We start from the raw sequence: 18990 nt of genomic DNA on the forward strand, positions 1-18990 counted from the left end.
ACTATGTAGACACAACGTTAATGACACCGTTAATTTGAGGGGCAATATAGTCGTTTCAGTTTGCTAAGACCCAGCTCTCTCTCTAGGCACCCAGCGTGTTCTCTCTCTCTCTCTCTCTCTCTCTCTCTCTCTCTCTCTCATACTATGGCCATGGGCACCCATCTCTCTTCCCCTCTTCCAATCCCAATGACCTCTGCAATTCCAACCATTACCATCAATCCACAGCATGTCACCTCTGCTGAATCAACACCCACTACCATAATCCCAAACCCTAAGAGAGACAGAGAGAGAGAAAGCAACAACCATGGCGGCTCCCCCGATCAAATCGATCCAGTGCTTTGGCAGCAAGAAGACGGCGATGGCCGTCACCTACTGCAAGGAAGGTCGCGGCTTGATCAAGATCAACGGCTACCCAATCAAGCTAGTGGAGCCAGAGATCCTCCGCTTCAAGGCCTACGAGACCATCCTTCTGCTCGGACGACACTGTTTCGCCAGCGTCGACATGAGGATCCGCGTCAAGGAAGGAAGTCACACTTCTCAGATCTACTCCATCTGTCAGTGCATAGCCAAGGCCTTGGTCGCTTATTACCATAAGTTCGTGGATGAGCAGAGCAAGAAGGAAATCAAGGACATTCTCGTCATGTATGACTGTACTCTCCTCGTCGCTAATCCAAGGCGCTGCGAGCCAGAGCTAGGTTTCGAGTGGCTGGTGTTGTCAGTTTCGAATCGCGCCTTTCGGAGACGGACCGATTCGGACTAGATTTGTATGAGGAGGTGGAGGGTGCGGTTGGGCATGAAGTCCCCAGATGAGGCGATGGAGGGTGCGATGAATGATAAGGAACATAATGATGGGGATGGGGCTGGGATTAGAATAGGGTTTCGGTAGGATTAGAAGTGGGGTTGAGTTTGGTGGGTATGGATTTGGAAGGTGGAGGAGATGGGGTGGTCACCTGGTTGAGGTTTCTGGGTGTGGATAGAGTCAGAGGAGATACACTTTTTTTTTACCAAAAAAATGAGCCAGAGTGTGAAAGTACTAAATTATCCTTCGACAAATGAATAATGACATTAAAGTTAACAGCGTCATTGACGTCGTGTCTACATAGTGGGTCAGGCTTGAGAGTCCGTGTACCAAAATGCTAGGTTTAGAACTTTATGTATGAAAATTATTAGTGGTTTTTACTTGGTGTACTGTTTGCGAAATTTTCCCTATGGTAGATGATTTTTTTTTTTATAAGCTAATATTGTAGATGATTAAGAAGAATTAAATAGTGTTAATTTCGGTTTCCAGTGGTGGATTTCATGAACGGTAATTAGGCTTATCCACTTTGGTGGTTAGAATCAAGCGGGACTCTTATTTAAATTTGTTGGGAACGGGATATATCCCTACAAGGAAACATTGATAATGTAATATAATTTGTGATTCAAGAAATTTTCTCCCATTCAGTGCAGAGATTTTGTCCACCCCGAAGCCCCTTTTCATAAATAATTTGCTATGTGTGCTTGATTTTAGTGGGATCATAATAGAGGAAAAATGGACATTGGTTTCGGGAGTTGGAATTTTGTCTTAGTAAATTAATTGAAGAGTGGTTTAGGTTTCCGAAATTTCTTATGAATTTCAAAATCAAGATTTATTGGTAAAGCAGGGCTAGCAATTTCTTTCATCTCCGGATGCTTTGGTAATAGTAGGTGTACGTATAAGTCTTGTCTTGTATTATCTTTAATTTGTTGGTTTGTGATGACATGTTGATCGTCATTTTATTTATATCCAAACTCATGCGTGGGGTTTCATTATCATATTATGTTCTCAGAGCATTTTTAGCAATACTAGCTATTTTTGAGTCAAATTTTATCTAAAATAGCTAAAAAGTCATTTTAGATAGCCACTTTAGAATTACGTCTGCATCAATGCTCTCTATTTTAGCTAGTTTTGAATTTATATTATTTTTTAAATGAATATTAAATAGTTTAAATGTATTTATAAATTACATAAAATAACTTAAAATGAATGTTTTAAATTATAGAGAGTCTCATCCTACTCTCTATATTTTGGAGCGAGATACCTAAAAGTTATAATAAAGAACCACTTAGGAGTCTGGTGCAGCTGCTAAAATAGTTAAAAAGCTAAACATGCTCTCCAAAATAGCTAAGGAACCACAATAGAGAGTCTGCTAAAAATGCTCTGACACTTTTCGGTGCCTGAGTTGAACTAAAAACATAATTAATAAATTTTTTATAAGAATGTACATATTTATGGAAGGCTTCTAAACTCGAGATATTTGTCGGCAAATGTCTGTATCGTTTTATTCTTTATTTTTTGTGGGTGATTTTTATTGCGAAATAATTTGTCACACATGTTTTGTTAGGGGTGGGCACGGGCCGGTTATTGAGTGATACCGAGCCTGGTACCGAAAATATGATTCGGGACGAGCTGGGACGAGACTAAGTTTTTTCAAAGTTGGTACTGAAGGTACCGAAACCGATCAGGATCGGGTCGTGCCCGGGCCCATTTCGGGATCCCAAACCTTTTTTTTTTTCCCCCTATACACACACTCACAAGTACTTAACACTTATCTAAATTTTCCATATTTCAATCATTACAGGATGCATATGTCCTCCTAGAACTACAACTTATGAGTCTACACATTCAATTTTGCCTTAAAACAAATCAAACAATGTAAAATGACAAGAAGAAATGATCTAATGTAGATGGACAATATGTACAAACTGCAAACAACGAAACTCAAAAACTGGAGTTCTGGAATGTAGGAATTTAGTAATGCAGTATTGCATATTATGCAGTAATGCAAGAATTTAGTCATGCAGGAAAGCAGTAATGCAGCATTGCAGATTATGCAGTAATGCAGTATTGCAGATTATGCAGTAATGCAGGAATGCAGATTATGCTGTAATGCAGAAATGTAGTATTGCAGATTATGCAGTAATGCAGATATGCAGTATTACAGATTATGCAGTAATGCAATATAACAACCAAGTCAAACACTGGAATGAAGGAATACAGTAATGCAAATTATGTAGCAATGCAGTATAACAACCAAGTCAAAAATTAAAGATTTAATTTAAAAGGGACGGGACGGGACTACCCGGTATCGATTGGGCTAGTACTGGTACCGGGCCCGTTTCCACGGGACAGGCCCAAACAATAAATTTCAGATTTTAATCCCGGCCCGTACCGACGAGTTTCGGGACGGGACCGGGACTTCGGTTTTGGGTGCCCAGCCCTATGTTTTATTTTGTTTTGTTTTGTTTTTTCTTTCTCTTTTATCGGAAGCTTTTAAAAACTATAAATTAAACATGTGTATCACGTTTTATATAAATAAAAAAATAATAATAAATTGGGTGTACCTATATGTGCATTTGCAAGCATAATTAGCTATAATGGGCCACGCTCATTGTACCGACAGAGGTACCAACTCCCACTAAAGGAGTAACCTACAGAAACACAGCCAGGAGAGCTACCGCCTGAGCCCCGGATCTCCCCCAGATCACCGCTGACGCGCCGCCACGCTCCGCGCCAAGATAGCATCAGAAGCTCCAGATGCTGGGAATCAAAGCACATCAGTCCCACATCGAAAACAAGAAGAAGATCAACCTTCTCCTCACCTATAAAAAGTTCTCTCCTCTCTCCTCATTAATGATACATTTTTTACTACTCATTTATCGTTATGTTGCCTGTATGCATTAACTGACTTAGGCATCAGAGAAGTGAAGACCGCCCAACGCGGTCTTCCTCTGACGCCCAATCTCTCGTGCGACAGCTAGCGAAGGCCATTAAGTCCTCAGAGTAGCGATCCGCCCACCGGACCCGCGTTAAACGAAAGATCGGCTACCACCGGACTTTGAGCGTTAACATTGGCGCCGTCTGTGGGAACCCTTGAACAAAAGGTCATCCCACCACAATCACCATGACTAACGGTAGCAGGGGAAACATTGAAGAGCAGGCAGACCAGTCTGCCATTCCCCAACCCACCAACCCAGCAGTAAGCATCAACCGGGCACTATTCAGCACCCCGGTAAACCCCGGCGGTGAGACAAACCCAAGTAGCAGCCGCCCACCAGGCCAAGACCTCACCTCTCTATATGAGCTAGCACTGGCGGATCTTCACAAGGCAAACAGAGAGCGTGAACAAGAGCGCAAAGAAAAGGCCGAGGCCCAAAAGCAAGTGGCCACGCTGGTGTCACGTTTTGATGAACTAAAATGAACGCTGGAGGCAACTGCCAACCCGGCACAGAGCGAACAATCACGGAGCACCAGGCACAGCCGGCCTAGTACCGGCGCTTTGGTACCAGCACCAGTCGTGCATATGCAAGTCCCGCTGAACCCACCAGAGCTATTGGGAATGGGGCCGCCCCCCGTGCCCCAGCTAATGTTGGAACATGAGGCAGAATCATTGCTGCACAGCCACCGCTCGAGGGCTAGGGCAAGAACTGAGGGAAACCCACCTGCCCCCAGGCGAGGATCAATCCAGCGGAATGCCAGGCCAGGCCCCGCTGGCGACTCAACCGCACAAATACTGGAAAGGATGCAGCAGTTGGAACAAAGGTTCATCCGGGCGGAATCAGGCGCCCCAGCGCCAATTTCAAATCCGCTTTTCGAGTCCAGGCCAGGACCATTCACCGATGCGATCCTGCAGGCTGTCAGGCCGACGTACTCAAAGGCTCCAAAAATGTCACATTACAGCGGTAAGACTGATCCCTTCGTCCATATGGACACCTTCAAGAAGGTGACCAACAACAAGGGATTCGATGACGCCACCCTGTGCCACTTGTTCAGCCAAACGCTGGACAATGAGGCAATGAACTGGTTCTTCGAGTGCCCGCCGGGATCCATTGACTCATTCCAGGTGTTATCACACGCTTTCCTTTCTCGGTTCATCCTACCGTCCGCCGGACACCACAATACAAGCCAGCTGTTCAACGTCAAGTAGGGTACGGAAGAAACACTAAAGGCATTCGTCACAAGGTGATGGGCGGCAGCATCTCAATGCCGCGACCTTGATAAAACAATGGCTTCGGTGGCTTTCAAGCAGGGACTCCTCAAGGGCCATTCCTCTATCACCTCAACTACAATCATCCAAATGCGGTGTACGACCACCTCATGAGTGAAGCGGTCATTCATGCCCAAGCAGAATTCATCACATATAGAGAAACCCCAGAGCCACCAGCAACACCAACAAAATCAACACAACCCTCCTCCAGTCATCAGGAGACCGCTAGCAAAACTCCCGCCATACCGCCAACTAACAAGAAGAGGGAGTGGCAACAGGGCCATTACCAGAACAAGCAGCAGAAGGACCAACACTACAAGGGAAACCGCTCATCCCATGGGGACAACGGCAACAAACAAACGGAGTCCTCTCAGCGGTATGCAGTATTTACAGTCCTCACAGCCTTGTATGAGGAAATATACAATCAGTGCTAGGATCAGATTCCACAGCCACCCCCAGGAAGATACCCAAAAACGAGCAAACCAAGAAACACCGGCAGGTGGTGCAAATACCACGAGGACAGCGGTCACAATACCAACTGCTGCAATGCTCTCAAAACGGCCATTGAGACCTTGTACAGTGATGGCAAGATGGAGTAATTCAAGGTGCGCCAACCGCCACCTGTGATCACCAACATTGAGCCCTTGGGCCGCATCAACATTATCGACGGCGGTGCTCCAATCACCAACATATCTCACAGGGCAAGAAAGCATTATGCACGAGCTAATCACCCAAAGGAAGTCTGCAACATCCGCTACGAAAGATCCACCAAACTCCCAAAGTCTGGTTGGGAGCCCATTACCTTCTCAGAAGAGGAGGAACGCAGAGTACATCTACCCCATGAAGACCCATTCTTGATCGGCCCCATTCTCGACAAATGGTCAGTGGGAAGAATCCTGGTGGATAGCGGGTCCGCTGTCAATGTCATATTCAGCGGTTGTTACAACAACCTTCAGCGAAACAGAAAACTACTCCAAGATCATGAGCCACTGCTTAGCTTCTCCGGTGACGTCACGCAACCGCTGGATTCTGACTATATGTGGCTAGCTATCGGCGCTAGTCCATGTATGGCAAAGATACATACAGAGTTCATAATTGTCGATTGTGTCAGCTCATATAACTCCATCATTGGTCGGCCAGCACTCAACAAGCTCAAGTGCATCATCGCCGGATACATGCTTCTCAGGAAGTTCCCCACACCCAACGGCACATGCTGTGTCAAGGGAAGTCAGCATTTGGCACGAGAATGTTATTCAACTACTATATCACGATCAACCCGCTGCCATGAGATCCTAGCGGTGGGCAGTCAGGCACCGCCACCAAATATCTTTGAGGATCCTAGGGATGACGAGAAGAAGTATGTAAAGAAGGAGCCAATCAATCCAGAAACGTCATTAAAGTTTGTCAGCATCTCTGACGAGCACCCTGAGCGGACAGTCCGCATAGGCGCTCAATTAAACCCAGAGGTGGCGGCGGAACTCACTCAATTCCTACGTGACAACGCTGCGGTCTTTGCCTGGTCATATGCAGACATGCCAGGTATCTCCCCTGAAATCATCACGCATAAGTTGAGCATCAAACCATCATTCTATCCTATAAAACAGAAGCAGAAAGCCTTCGATGAAGAGAAATACCGTGCAATAGGAGAAGAAGTTGCCAAGCTCCAGGGCATTTGGTTCATCCGCCAAGTCATCTATCCCTAGTGGATTTCCAACCTGGTTATGGTCAAAAAGTCTAGCGGCAAGTGGCGGATGTGTGTCGACTTCAAAAATCTTAACAAGGCATGCCTAAAAGATAGTTTCCCACTACCCCACATTGATCAACTGGTTGATGCAACCGCCGGACATGAGCTCCTCAGCATGATGGACGCTTTCTCCGGCTATAATCAGATCAAGATGCATCCCGGCGACCAGAAGTGCACCACCTTCACCACCGACAAAGGCCTATATTGCTATAATGTTATGCCTTTCGGTCTGAAGAACGCAGGCGCAACTTATCAGCGACTGATGAACGCCATGTTCGCGGAACATCTGGGCAAGATAATCGAGGTCTACGTGGACGACATGTTGGTCAAGAGCGTAAAAGTCAGCGGACATGTGGCAAACCTCAAAAAGTCAAAATCATAGTAACCATCCTCTTGGCCTATGGTATGCGCCTCAACCCAGAAAAATGTTTCTTTGGCATCACCGCCAGCAAATTTCTGGATTATATCGTCAGTGAACGAGGCATCAAAGCTAACCCTGACAAGGTGCAAGCCATCCTCGACTTGAAGGACCCATAATGGAAGGTGCACGTCCAAAGCCTCCAGGGCAAGCTAACCGCCTTGTCTCGATTTATCTCCAGACTCACTGACAGGTGCGCCCCATTTTTCAAAGTTCTTAAAACGACTAACAAGAAAGTCATCAACTGGAACCCAGAGTGCCAGGGAGCGGTCCAAGGCTTGAAAGAGTACCTGGCGGCAGTTCCACTCCTTTCCATTCCTGTGCAAGGAGAAACACTATACATATACCTAACGGTATCACAATCAGCGGTGAGCTGCGCCATCGTCCTGCGGGAGAACCAGGATGAGCTCCCAGTGTTCTATGCCGGCAGAGGCATGAATAGAGCGGAAACAAGGTATCCTCCCTTAGAGCAACTTGCTCTCGCACTCATCATTGCCGCCAAACGCCTCCCCCATTACTTCCCAGCCCACACAATCCATGTGTTAACCAATCAACCGTTGAGACAAGTAATGCAGAACCCTGAACATTCGGGGCGCCTCAGCAAGTGGACCATTGAACTCAGCGAGTTTGACATTGATTACAAACCAAGAACCGCCATGAAGGGCCAGGAGGTGGCAGATTTCATTGCTGAACTCAACGAGCGTCAGCTCGAATCCAAAATCAAATCAGAGCCCGGAACAGAAATGGTAACCGCTGAAGAGCCAGCTCCCCAGCGGTCAGAATGGAACCTGCATGTGGACCAGGGGGCTGAGCGTGGAATACGCGTTGAAATTCAACTTCAAAGCCTCAAACAATATGGCGGAGTATGAAGCACTCATTGCAGGCCTACTCCTCGCCATCGATTCAGGGGCTGACAGCATCAACATCTTCAGCCACTCTCAGTTAGTCGTTTACCAGGTCAACGACAGCTTTCAAGCCAAAGACCAACAGTTAGCGGCATACTTAGGGTACGACAGGACACTGCTCAAAAAATTCAAATTTCACACCATCACACAAATCCCCAGGGAAAATAATGCCAAGGCTGATTCACTAGCAAGACTGGCAACCGCCCAGCCACGTCAAAGTCCAGCGGACACAAGAGTAGAGTGTCTCGACAAGCCAAGTATCACAAAAACCCTGGCGGAGATCTTCAACATTGAGGTCAGTCCTAGCTGGATGGACTAGATTATTGAGTACAAGCGCAACGGGACATTGCCAAAGGACAAAGTCAAGGCGTGACAGCTCAAGCGGAGAGCAACCCGCTACAACATCAAAAACGGCAAACTTTACCGCCAGGGATTCACTCACCCCAACCTCCGCTGTCTAACCCCAGAGGAGGGAAAGGTCGTGCTAGCAACGATACACGGCGGAGAATGTGGAAACCACTCGGGCGCCAGATCCTTGGCCAATCGCACAATGCGACAAGGCTACTTTTGGCCTACACTCGGTGATGACGCCCGACGAGTATCGAGATCTTGTCACAAATGCCAACAATATGCTGATTTCCCACATGCACCGGCGGAACCATTGTCGGTCATCATCGGTCCATGGATTCACTCAACGTGGGGCCTCGACTTGATGGGAAAATTCCAAATCGCCAAAGGCCAGTTCAAATACATCATTGTTGCTATCGACTACAACAGCAAGTGGATAGAGGCGGAGCCCCTGACGGCAATAACTACAGCCAAGGTAATTCACTTCCTCTGGAAGAACATCTACTGCCGCTACGGTGTCCCGCATACAATCATCACAGACAACGGCACACAGTTCAATAACAAGGAACTCATCTCTTTCACCGCCAACCTGGGTACCAAGATTTTTTTTGCATCTGTGGCTCACCCCCAAACCAACGGCCAAGTCGAAGCAGCAAACAAGATAATCAAGAAGCAGCTAAAAAAGAAACTAGACAAAGCCAAGGGTTTATGGGCGGAGAAGCTCCCGGAAGTTCTATGAGCCATCAGAACGACCCCAACTTCCGCCACTGGTGAAACTCCTTTTTGTATGATGTTTGGAACTGAGGTCGTCCTGCTCAACCTACCGCTAGGGTCGAAGGCTACTGCCCAGAGACCAACAGCGACGGCGTCAACCTTGACAAGGACCTCTTAGAGGAAAAACGACACAGGGCCCATCTTCACAACCTGCAAAACAAGCAGCGGGTATCGCGTTTCTACAACGCTAGGGTCAAAGCCCGGAACCTCCAACTGGGGGACTGGGTAATGAAGGAAGTCATTCCACCGCCAACAAAACTCCGCCCAACTTGGGAAGGTCCATACAAAATTGTAGAAGTCATTAGCCCAGGCACCTTCTACTTAATGGACAAGGATGGCGTCACAATAAACCACCCTTGGAATACCGATCACCTTCGGTATTACTACAAATAGTCATGCCGTTACCTAAGAGCATCTTGACTTAGCTAAATTTTTGTTCAATATTTAGCTAAGGGAAGCTACCCAACGGGTACTACCCCACTTTTGTAAACGCTGACCAGTCAGCTATCAATGAAACGAGGAATTATTCAAACCATTGTTACCAAGTCTAGCACTAGGGGTAACAGGCAACGCCAGCAATAGTCAGCGGACCACGTCCGCTACGTTATGCACTTGGACGAATCTTAATTCCTTTAATGTTTCATTGATTGGCAAAAGCAAAACTCTTAGTCAAAACTCTAGCGGTACAGACATATCATGACAAACACCAAATTTTGAAATTTCATATATATAGGGCTGGGACTCCCCACCCAAAAGAGTTCATTACATCAAAAAATTAAGCCTCAGCGGCTAAAAAAAAACTTCATCTTTCAAGGGCTGGCTCGGCTGCCATCAGCATCTCCACCTTCAGCATGCGGCGGAAGATGTAGGCAGCTCATCTGGTCAGACCCTCGGGCAGTGGGACTTGCAGTCTCTATTGTACCGTCCGCCCGAGTATGGGCAGCCAAGAACCCAGCACGGGACACCTCCGACTGGGTAGGAAGAGGAGTCCGCTGGGAGTCATCCGCCGAGCGAGCGCCACTCTCTCCACTCCCCTAGTGAGCACCTTCAGTTTGGGTAGGGACCGCACCCTTCGCCGGCAGGCATTCCGAGCTGCGGGCACGGTAGGCTGGGACGCATGCACCCAGTCGATAGAGCCCTTCTGTGTCAGGATCTCCACATTGGCGACTGCACCGGCCTTCGCGGCCTCAGTCAGCGCTTTCTTATAGTCCGCCAACTTCTTGAATGCCACCACTGCAGCAGCCCCCGCACGGTTTCCCTCAGCCCCCAGGCGAGCAACTTCACCCTCCAGCCTCTTCACCTCGGCCAGTCTAGCGGCAGACTCCCGCTGCAGGATCTCAATCTTCTTCTCCTTGGTGGCCACCTGATCCTGTAGCAGGGACATGTCTTGCTCCAGCTTGGAGACATGATCATTCTGCTCCAGGTCCCACTGGATAACCACTGCCAGTTTGCCGCGAGCATCTGCGGCATCACAATCCGCCTTGATCAGGCGCCGCTCCACGTCCGCCAGCCTGCCCTTGGCCTCCCCCAGCTCTCTCTGGAGACGCTCGATCTCCTCCCTGAGCTCCTGCTCAACTCGAGGCTGCTTAGAGGCCGCCACGAACATTTCGTGCAGTCCAACCGACAGATGACAGAAGGCCGAGCTGAAGGGCGACTGGTCAATGGAGGTTGGGCTCAAAATCCCCGCTAGGCCGCCAAACCCTAGCAGCTCGCAGAGATGGTAAAGAAATTCCAGCTCATCGTCAGTCATAAACTCTGCGTACGCGGCGAATGAATCCAGGTCGCTCATAGGCACCTCTCTCTCAGCAGCCACTGGCGCCTTGGGCGGAACTTGTAGAGCCTTCTTCTGCTGCCGGGCCCCGATGGTCTCCACATCGTCCCCTTCTTCCTCATCAGCGGAGTCATTTTGTCGACACTTCCACTGAAGCACCCTTGTGTTCCCAGCAGGAGCAGGCCTTAACCCCTTCGACCGCTGCTCCAACCCCGCGATTGTGGCAGACCCCGCTGGCTGCACCATTTTCTCCTTCTGTGGCCCACGCCGAACGACAACCACTTTCTCTTTCTGTGGCACGGTTGCAGCAGGACCCTTATTTCTGCCCACACTAGCCCCCGCCTGAACGACGGGCAGGCCGTCACCACCAAGATGGGAGTGGTGCGGCATGGGTAGCACCACAGGAACCTCGAACGGGCTTAGCGCCAACGTTTCAGGGTTCACAACCGTCTGCTGAGCCGCCAGCCCGGAAGCGTACATGGTCTCCAAAAAATTGTCGATCTCGGCACGGTCCATGGCTTTGGCAAAAGCGTTGCGGCTCGCTTTGTTACCTGGCGGAGTTTCTACAAAAAAAAAAAAAACAACAACAATAAACCAGTCAGCCTGAGACAATCCGATCAAAGGTATGGTGTGGCGATGATTGCTTACCAACGGCACGAGTCAGTCGTTGATCGACCAACAACTCCCAGCCAGTAAGGAGACGAAAGTCCAGCAAGTTGCGATTCCGCCAGCAACCTCTAATACCTGCCACGCGACACTCTTCTTTGCGAGTCAGGTTATAGCGCAACCCCGCTGCAAAAAAAAAATGTGTAATAGTCAATACAGAGTACAAGGCTATGTATATAAAAAAAAAACCGCCAGTTATGTTCAGCGAAGACCGACAAACAACCTCGAATAGGTTGAAACTCCGACTTAATCCTAAACGTCGGCTCCCCCTCGTTGGACCCCGCTTGGTATTCCCACCCCACCGTGGCAACACAGAAGGTGCCTCGCCAGTAAGACATGGAATCTCTTAGGTTCTAGATCAGCTTGGGCGCTCCCTGGCGGCGACTCAAGTTTACCTGCCCTCTGCAACCTTGGCGCTTCACATACACCAATTCGTAGAAGTGCAGCACCTCCGCCACAGTTGGTCCAGCGCAACCGGACAACCGCCATAGCGAGTTCAGCGCCAGCATCAACCGCCACATGTTGGGGCAGATTTGCCCAAAAGCAAGGCCAAACTCGCACACCAAGATTTGAAGGTTTGGCACCAGCGGGAAGGTCACTTCTTGGCGGAGTATCGCCTCGTGCAAGGCGGCAAACCCTGCTGGAAGAATCGAGGCCTTCTCGTCCACAGTCGGCGGACGCAGCTTCACCACGCCTAGCAACCGGAACATCCGCTTCACCCGGTTGACGGCGACAACAGTCATCCGCCCTCCCGCCTCATAAACAGGGGTGCCGTCCTGGAGGACCCACGCTGACTCAGCATCCTCCCCCGCCACCTCTCCCCCGTCAGCGGAACCACTGGCAGCACTGTTACTTGCTAACCGCTCATCACGCATATTTTGGGCAGCGGCAGCTTCCCCTGCCCTAGAACTCTCTGGACGCGAAGCACGACCCATAGCTACTTCCTAGGGTATGGTTTGTAGCGGCTCAACCTCTAGCAGTTCTGGCAGTGAGGTTCCTGCACAGGCAGACGGACGCAACGAGTCAATAAAAATTCTATCCGCCGCTCTGAACGACACGTCAGACCCGGAGTCCTCACTGCTTGAAATCTCTACGACGTTAGCCATCCCAAACCCTAAAACCCAAATCAGTCAGTTCACACAAGATCTATCCTACCCCTATATCAGTTATACCCAAGAACATCAAGAACAGTCACCCAGAAAATGCCAAAACAAGAACAAACACATACTCAACCCAGATTCGACCATCTAGCAAATCCGTAAGCCCTAACTCTCTGTCAAACACCATAACCCATCCCTAAGACTCACTTTACACCCTCAGAACACATCGGGGAACTCACTTCACAAAAAAAAAAAAAAAAAAAAAAAAAAAAACCCAAAACCCAGAAACTGGCCATAGCACAGATCTAATGAAATAGGGATGAGGTTCAGGATACCAACCTCAAAGATGAAATCTCTGGAGAGATCGTGAACACTTGTCTTCGATGTAGGAGATCGTCATCCTTCCAGGTGTGATAACTCCACGAAATCGCAGCAGCCTTTTTCTCGAATCTCAGACGAACAGAGCTTGAATAAGACGAGTAGAGTTTGAAGCTTCAGCAAAGTGTCAAATCTCGCTAAGTTGCCCCCCTTTTATGTCAACGTCAAACAATTCTACGCCGTCCACTGAAAAACGACATCACGTACCAGCCGTACATGTGTCCCACATCTCCACTTACTCTCCAGATTAACCAAGGCATCACCTCGGTTACAAAATCCATAATTACTCGCATTAATGGCATGGAGACGGCTAGGCTGAGGAGACACGCCTCCACACGCTAACCCTTTATAAGTTATCCACGTGTCGACCACCATCAGACGAAGCGTCTAATGGAATTAACCACTTGGGAAGAAATAGACAATCGTCGAAAGTCTCCGCTGAGCGAAACTTCGCTAGCGGAACTTCTCACTTGTCACCTTCCAAGTCAAGAAACTCCGCTGAGCAAAACCTCGCTAACGGAACTTCTCACTTGTCACCTTCCAAGTGACGAAGTCTCCGCTGCTCGAAACTTCGCCAGCGGAACTTCCCACTTGTCACCTTCTAAGTGAAGAAGCTCCGCTGAGCGAAACTTCGCTAGCGGAACTTCTCACTTGTCACCTTCCAAGTGACGAAGTCTCCGCTGTGCGAAACTTCGCTAGCAGAACTTCCCACTTGTCACCTTCCAAGTGACGAAGTCTCCGCTGAGCGAAACTTTGCTAGCGGAACTTCTCACTTGTCACCTTCCAACTGACGAAGTCTCCGCTGAGCGAAACTTCCACTCATCAACTTGCAAGAAAGGCTGCCTCCGCTACACGCAGCACCGCTGGCAGAACTCCCTTTCCATCTTGCAAACCGCGTACTTTGCAGAGCGCAACACCGCTCAATAAAATACCGCCATGCACGTCTACGCGACGCTGCTTCCTGCTACAACCAGCGGGGGGATATCAGCCAGAGGAGAATCCCGAGGCTACGCCTCACTCTGACAACGACCGTCATGCGACGTTACGATCAGATCGTCCCTATGGAACACGGGGACTTGTCAACAGTCTACGAAGGCCTTGATCAGGTACGTTGGCTCCCGTCACTTGGGTACTAAAGATTGGGCTTGCTACCCAACACCCTCTGCTCCGTGCAGCTCCCCGTCAACAAACAATTTGCCGACCATCCGGAGGTCCGTCTTGGCTAGGGAGTGGGGGACTCCCTGGCGGGCCTAGCAGGGGCCCACCCGAAAGGGTATAAAGCGTTCGCTCAGTAAATCCATGGTTGATAACGCATTGACGCTAATTATGTTTTTGCAAGTCTAGCGGAGGTAACGCTTCACACCGCCGATCAACTCTCCAACCAAGTTTCCCCTCCTTGACTGGGGACTTGGGGGACTTGTACCTATATGTGCATTTGCAAGCATAATTAGCTATAATGGGTCACGCTCATTGTACCGACAGAGGTACCAACTTCCACCAAAGGAGTAACCTACGGAAACACAGCCCGGCGGGCTACCGCCTGAGCCCCTGATCTCCCCCAGATCACCGCTGACGCGCCGCTATGCGCAGCGCCAAGATAGCATCAGAAGCTCCAGACGCTGGGAATCGAAGCACATCAGTCCCACATCGAAAACAAGAAGAAGATCAACGTTCTCCTCACCTATAAAGGTTCTCTCCTCTCTCCTCATTAATGACACATTTTTTACTACTCATTTATTGTTATGCTGCCTATATGCATTGACTGACTTAGGCATCGGAGAAGTGAAGACCGCCCAACGCGGTCTTCCTCTGACGCCCTGTCTCTCGTGTGACAGCTAGCGAAGGCCATCAAGTCCTCAGAGTAGCGGTCCGCCCACCGGACCGGCGTTAAACGAAAGATCGTCTACCGCCAAACTTTGAGCGTTAACATTGGGCTCATTGGGTTACGGGCCAATAGGCTCAGGTCTAATCCGCCTTATGCAGGCCATGCACGTCGATTCATCCTACCACCTTAGAATGTCAGATCGTTATATTCTTGTAGTGAAAACAGGAATTGAATTACAAATATTTACAATGAAGATTTTACTTTCATTTTTTCTCATGTCCCACAGAAATCATGAAAGACATAATGCCAGTCATTCAGTTCTTTTTAAATTGTAACGCGGCTAATATAGATTCCTCTCTCCTGTGAATAGCCCGTTGCCCTAAGAATATTGAACGTCTGAGATGCTGCTTGGCCATCTTTTACATGACATTTAGCAAAAAGATGTGTCACTTGGTGCTCATGCGTAATAGAATTACATCTACAAGAAAAGGGGGAAAAAAGGCTCAAACACCAAGTTTCAACAGATTCAAGTCACTAATTTGTTGCCTTGTTGGATATTAAATCATAGCTACAGAAAAATTCAAGGTCGTACTTGGTATATCCAATCCAACTCGATCAACGCGTACGAAAGCCAACAAAATAAGGAAGAAATAAAAAAAATAGGACAGATTGTAATATATTCAATTTTGTGACTCCTGCAAGTCATAATCCTCTGTCTCCTGTTCCCATTCTTCAGTTATTGTCTCCAATTTAGGAGAACTTGAAGTCTTGCTGGGATATCTAATAAGGGAAGGTGCAGCTTCAATCCAAAAACCCAGGAACCTCATCTCCTTTGCCATCGATCGCAATCAAATAGATGAAGCTTCTTTCCTAGCTTGACAAGCAAAGCTTTCGGAAGGTGGAGTGTGTTGACTGTATTTTTGGTTGAGAAGAAAAGGATGCTTGAAGAAGTCTGTAGTTGAAGATTCGTGATTTGGAGGTTTCTAGTAGTGATGAGTTTGACAGTGAGTTGAAGGAAAAGTTGGGAAAGATGCCTCTTTATATAGGGGTTGGGAAATAGTTACATTACTGAAAGGAGTGGATGGATGTTCACCAGAAGTTGCAAAAAGTATTTACCACTGATGTTTCAACTTTCAAGCCACGTAAGGAACATGGGAAATGTGATGAGCAATTGTCACGGACTTTGATGTAGGATTACAAACTTTTACCAGATATGATGCTGTGTTTGATCCATAGTCGGCAAAGCATATTTAACATACGTTCCTTATTTGTACCGAAACGTTTTCGTGTCATTTGATTTGATCCTCAAGGAATGCGTGGTCATTCATCGTTAGATTCAATATTAAAAGTTGAGTAAATTTATTGTGTTTTAAATGCCTGGTAACGGGTTCCTTTAGGGGTCGGAGCACCTTCTTTATAGGCAATCTGTTCCGATGGCATATGAAGATGTGGTCTAGGGGAGGCGATTTCATGGTGCTGCTAATGCAATTTGGACTATGTGTTTGGATTTTGGGCTTAGGTTTACCTTGTCAAAATCAGGCTTAATGGGTTGTTGCTTGTGGCCTTGTAACTCTCGGCCCCGGTTCTCAGACCCTTTGTGGATTTGTATTCTCTTACAGGATCCAGGTCACTTTCGGCTTTGCTCTCGGTTGAGTGTGTTGACAACCATGGCGCTAAATTTCTCCATGGTTCCCTCCTCTGCAAAGGTTGGCACTCGGGGATATTGAAATTAGGGCTCGACTTAATTTGAATTCTGGTTGAGTCCTAGTAGCGTCAGATTATCGGTTATTGGCTACTTTGAGCTTATATTCTATGGTGATGTTACTTAGGTTACTTTAGAGTCTCTTGCGCAGTGGTTTGATTTTGATGTAGCCTGCAGAGTGTGGATCATTGTGTAATGGGTTGACACCCAGTTTTGATAAAAAATACTTAAAAAAAAAAAAAAACTTTTACTCTAAATTAAATGGTATGTACTACTTTGTACGTTCATTTTGCCTTATATGTATTTTTATGTTTGTATTTCTAATTATCGTACTGTTCTGATTTGAGAATTGAGTTTACTTGCATAACCACAGGTCTAGAAATGAAGAACTATCAATTTATTAGTCTTCAACTACTTCCCTATTGCCTCTGTCATTCTGTGTCTTGGCCATACTAAGAAATTTCAAAGCATACTCTTGTAAGTTGTTAAAGTTTAATATTTTTTTTTTTTCAAGAAAAGAAACATATCAAAAAGTGAACTGACATGTATTACTAGAATGCTGCGTGTTATTGGCAGCTTACAATGAGAAAGTGAGAAGTTCGATAATAGATTATAGCCGATAAACAAGTAAATAAGTTTGCACCCCTAAATATGAAATTTTGGCTCTGCCATTGCAAACTAAGCAATACCATGAATTTTATTTCTTTACATATGGAGCTATAATGAAAATACATTGTAATAGATAACTGAAATGAAAGCACATTTGCTCCTCTCTTTTTTGGTGGGCATCTGGTTAATCACTATCACTTGTCTGGTCTTGCGTTGCACCCACTCCCGTCTCGTTTCAAATACCCTATTTGGTCAAATAGGAACAGAATCCACTGCACATGAGTAGGTTGTTCAAGAAGGGTTTAAAGGAACTGACATTTTTTATTTTCCTGAATTAAAGAGTTCATATCAGTTATATGATCTTGAATCATGGTTAAGAATAGTACAAAAATGCCTACTTTGTTTAAACAATAATAGGCAGAGTAGTTTATGTCAATAAAATCACTTACCGAGTAGGCAAACTAATTCTACTTAACCTCAAACGCCGAGCACGCCATTGTGATCATTTGAAGTCAAGCACTTCTACATATTGAGAGTAAGCTTTGTTTTTATGGATTGAAACATATTGATGTTGAATTAAATATGGTTGGAACTAAAACACATTTCCTCCTCTTTTGTGTTGCTTACTTTTATTTTCTTTTGGGAAGGTTTTGGTTTCGCTCCATCTGGTACTTTTTTTATTATTATTATTAATAAAATATATATAGATAGAAGAGCGGTGAGTTCATGATTGTGATAGCCCTTTTTCTTTTAGAATTGTGGGTGGGCACTTGACACCTTAAATTAATCATACATAGAAGCTAATATCACTTAATTTTCTATTTACTTATTTTAAAAAATGATCGCAGCTAAACCTTCACGCTAGATAGGTGAAAAATAAATTAGTTTGTTATTGGCACAAATTTCATTTCTTTTAAAACGAATTTCATATTGTAACTTGTGAGTGTATAGTCTCAACATGATACTGCACCATAAATGCATAAAGAAGAGAATTTGTCTATTATTTTGCAATATCTGTGTTCATCAAAGTAAACGTAATATAGGATATTGGAGCAAATTAATGGGAGACAAATTACTGTAAACTGTAATACCAAAATTATTATAGAGTGTGTTTGGATGAGAGAAAAAATGATGGAATTTAATTGAAAATGAGGATTTCATAATTCCTAAAAGCCAATTCCCTCGTTTGGCATTATCAGATTGGAAGTTTTAAATTTCTCTATGGAAAAAAAATGAAGGAATTCGTTATTTAAATTCCTCACTTCAATTTCCACCAAAATAGGTGTCATTTACGAATTCCTTTGCAGTATTCAATTTTTATTTCCAAAACAAGACTTTTTTCCTATTTTATCTTTTTATTTGTTTTAAACTTCCTTAATTTATTACACATTTCAAATCCTAAATAGATACAACCAAACAATAGAATTTGCAATTAATGGAATTTTAGATTGATGGAATTAAAGATTCCATCATTTATAAATTCCTAAGGATTTTATAATTTTCTCATCCAAACGCACTAATAGGGAAAACATCTCCAAAGAAAATTGATCAGAAACTTCATATTATACCCAAAAAAATGATATGGGTTAGTGTTTGTTTCTGCAACTGCACATATGCCGCTTAAATCACCAATCTAATTGAACAATCCAATGATAATATTCAAAAACTCATTTCATGCAATTGATCAACAGTTTCAGATTGGACTAGCAAAGATGAGGACCCTCTGAATGGCAAAGAGGATGCG

General features: G+C 46.1%; 1 protein-coding gene across 1 annotated transcript; it reads left to right on the plus strand.

Annotated features, from left to right (window-relative positions):
* The first annotated feature begins 304 nt into the window (after nt 1-304).
* On the plus strand, nt 305-760 carry LOC112194183 (40S ribosomal protein S16). Its single transcript, XM_024334431.1, has one exon. It carries the CDS (start codon nt 305-307, stop codon nt 758-760), a length of 456 nt encoding a protein of 151 aa, XP_024190199.1.
* Nucleotides 761-18990: the final 18230 nt, after the last annotated feature.

This window comes from Rosa chinensis, chromosome 3 (genome assembly GCF_002994745.2).
Source record: "Rosa chinensis cultivar Old Blush chromosome 3, RchiOBHm-V2, whole genome shotgun sequence".
Classification (NCBI taxonomy): Eukaryota; Viridiplantae; Streptophyta; class Magnoliopsida; order Rosales; family Rosaceae; genus Rosa; species Rosa chinensis.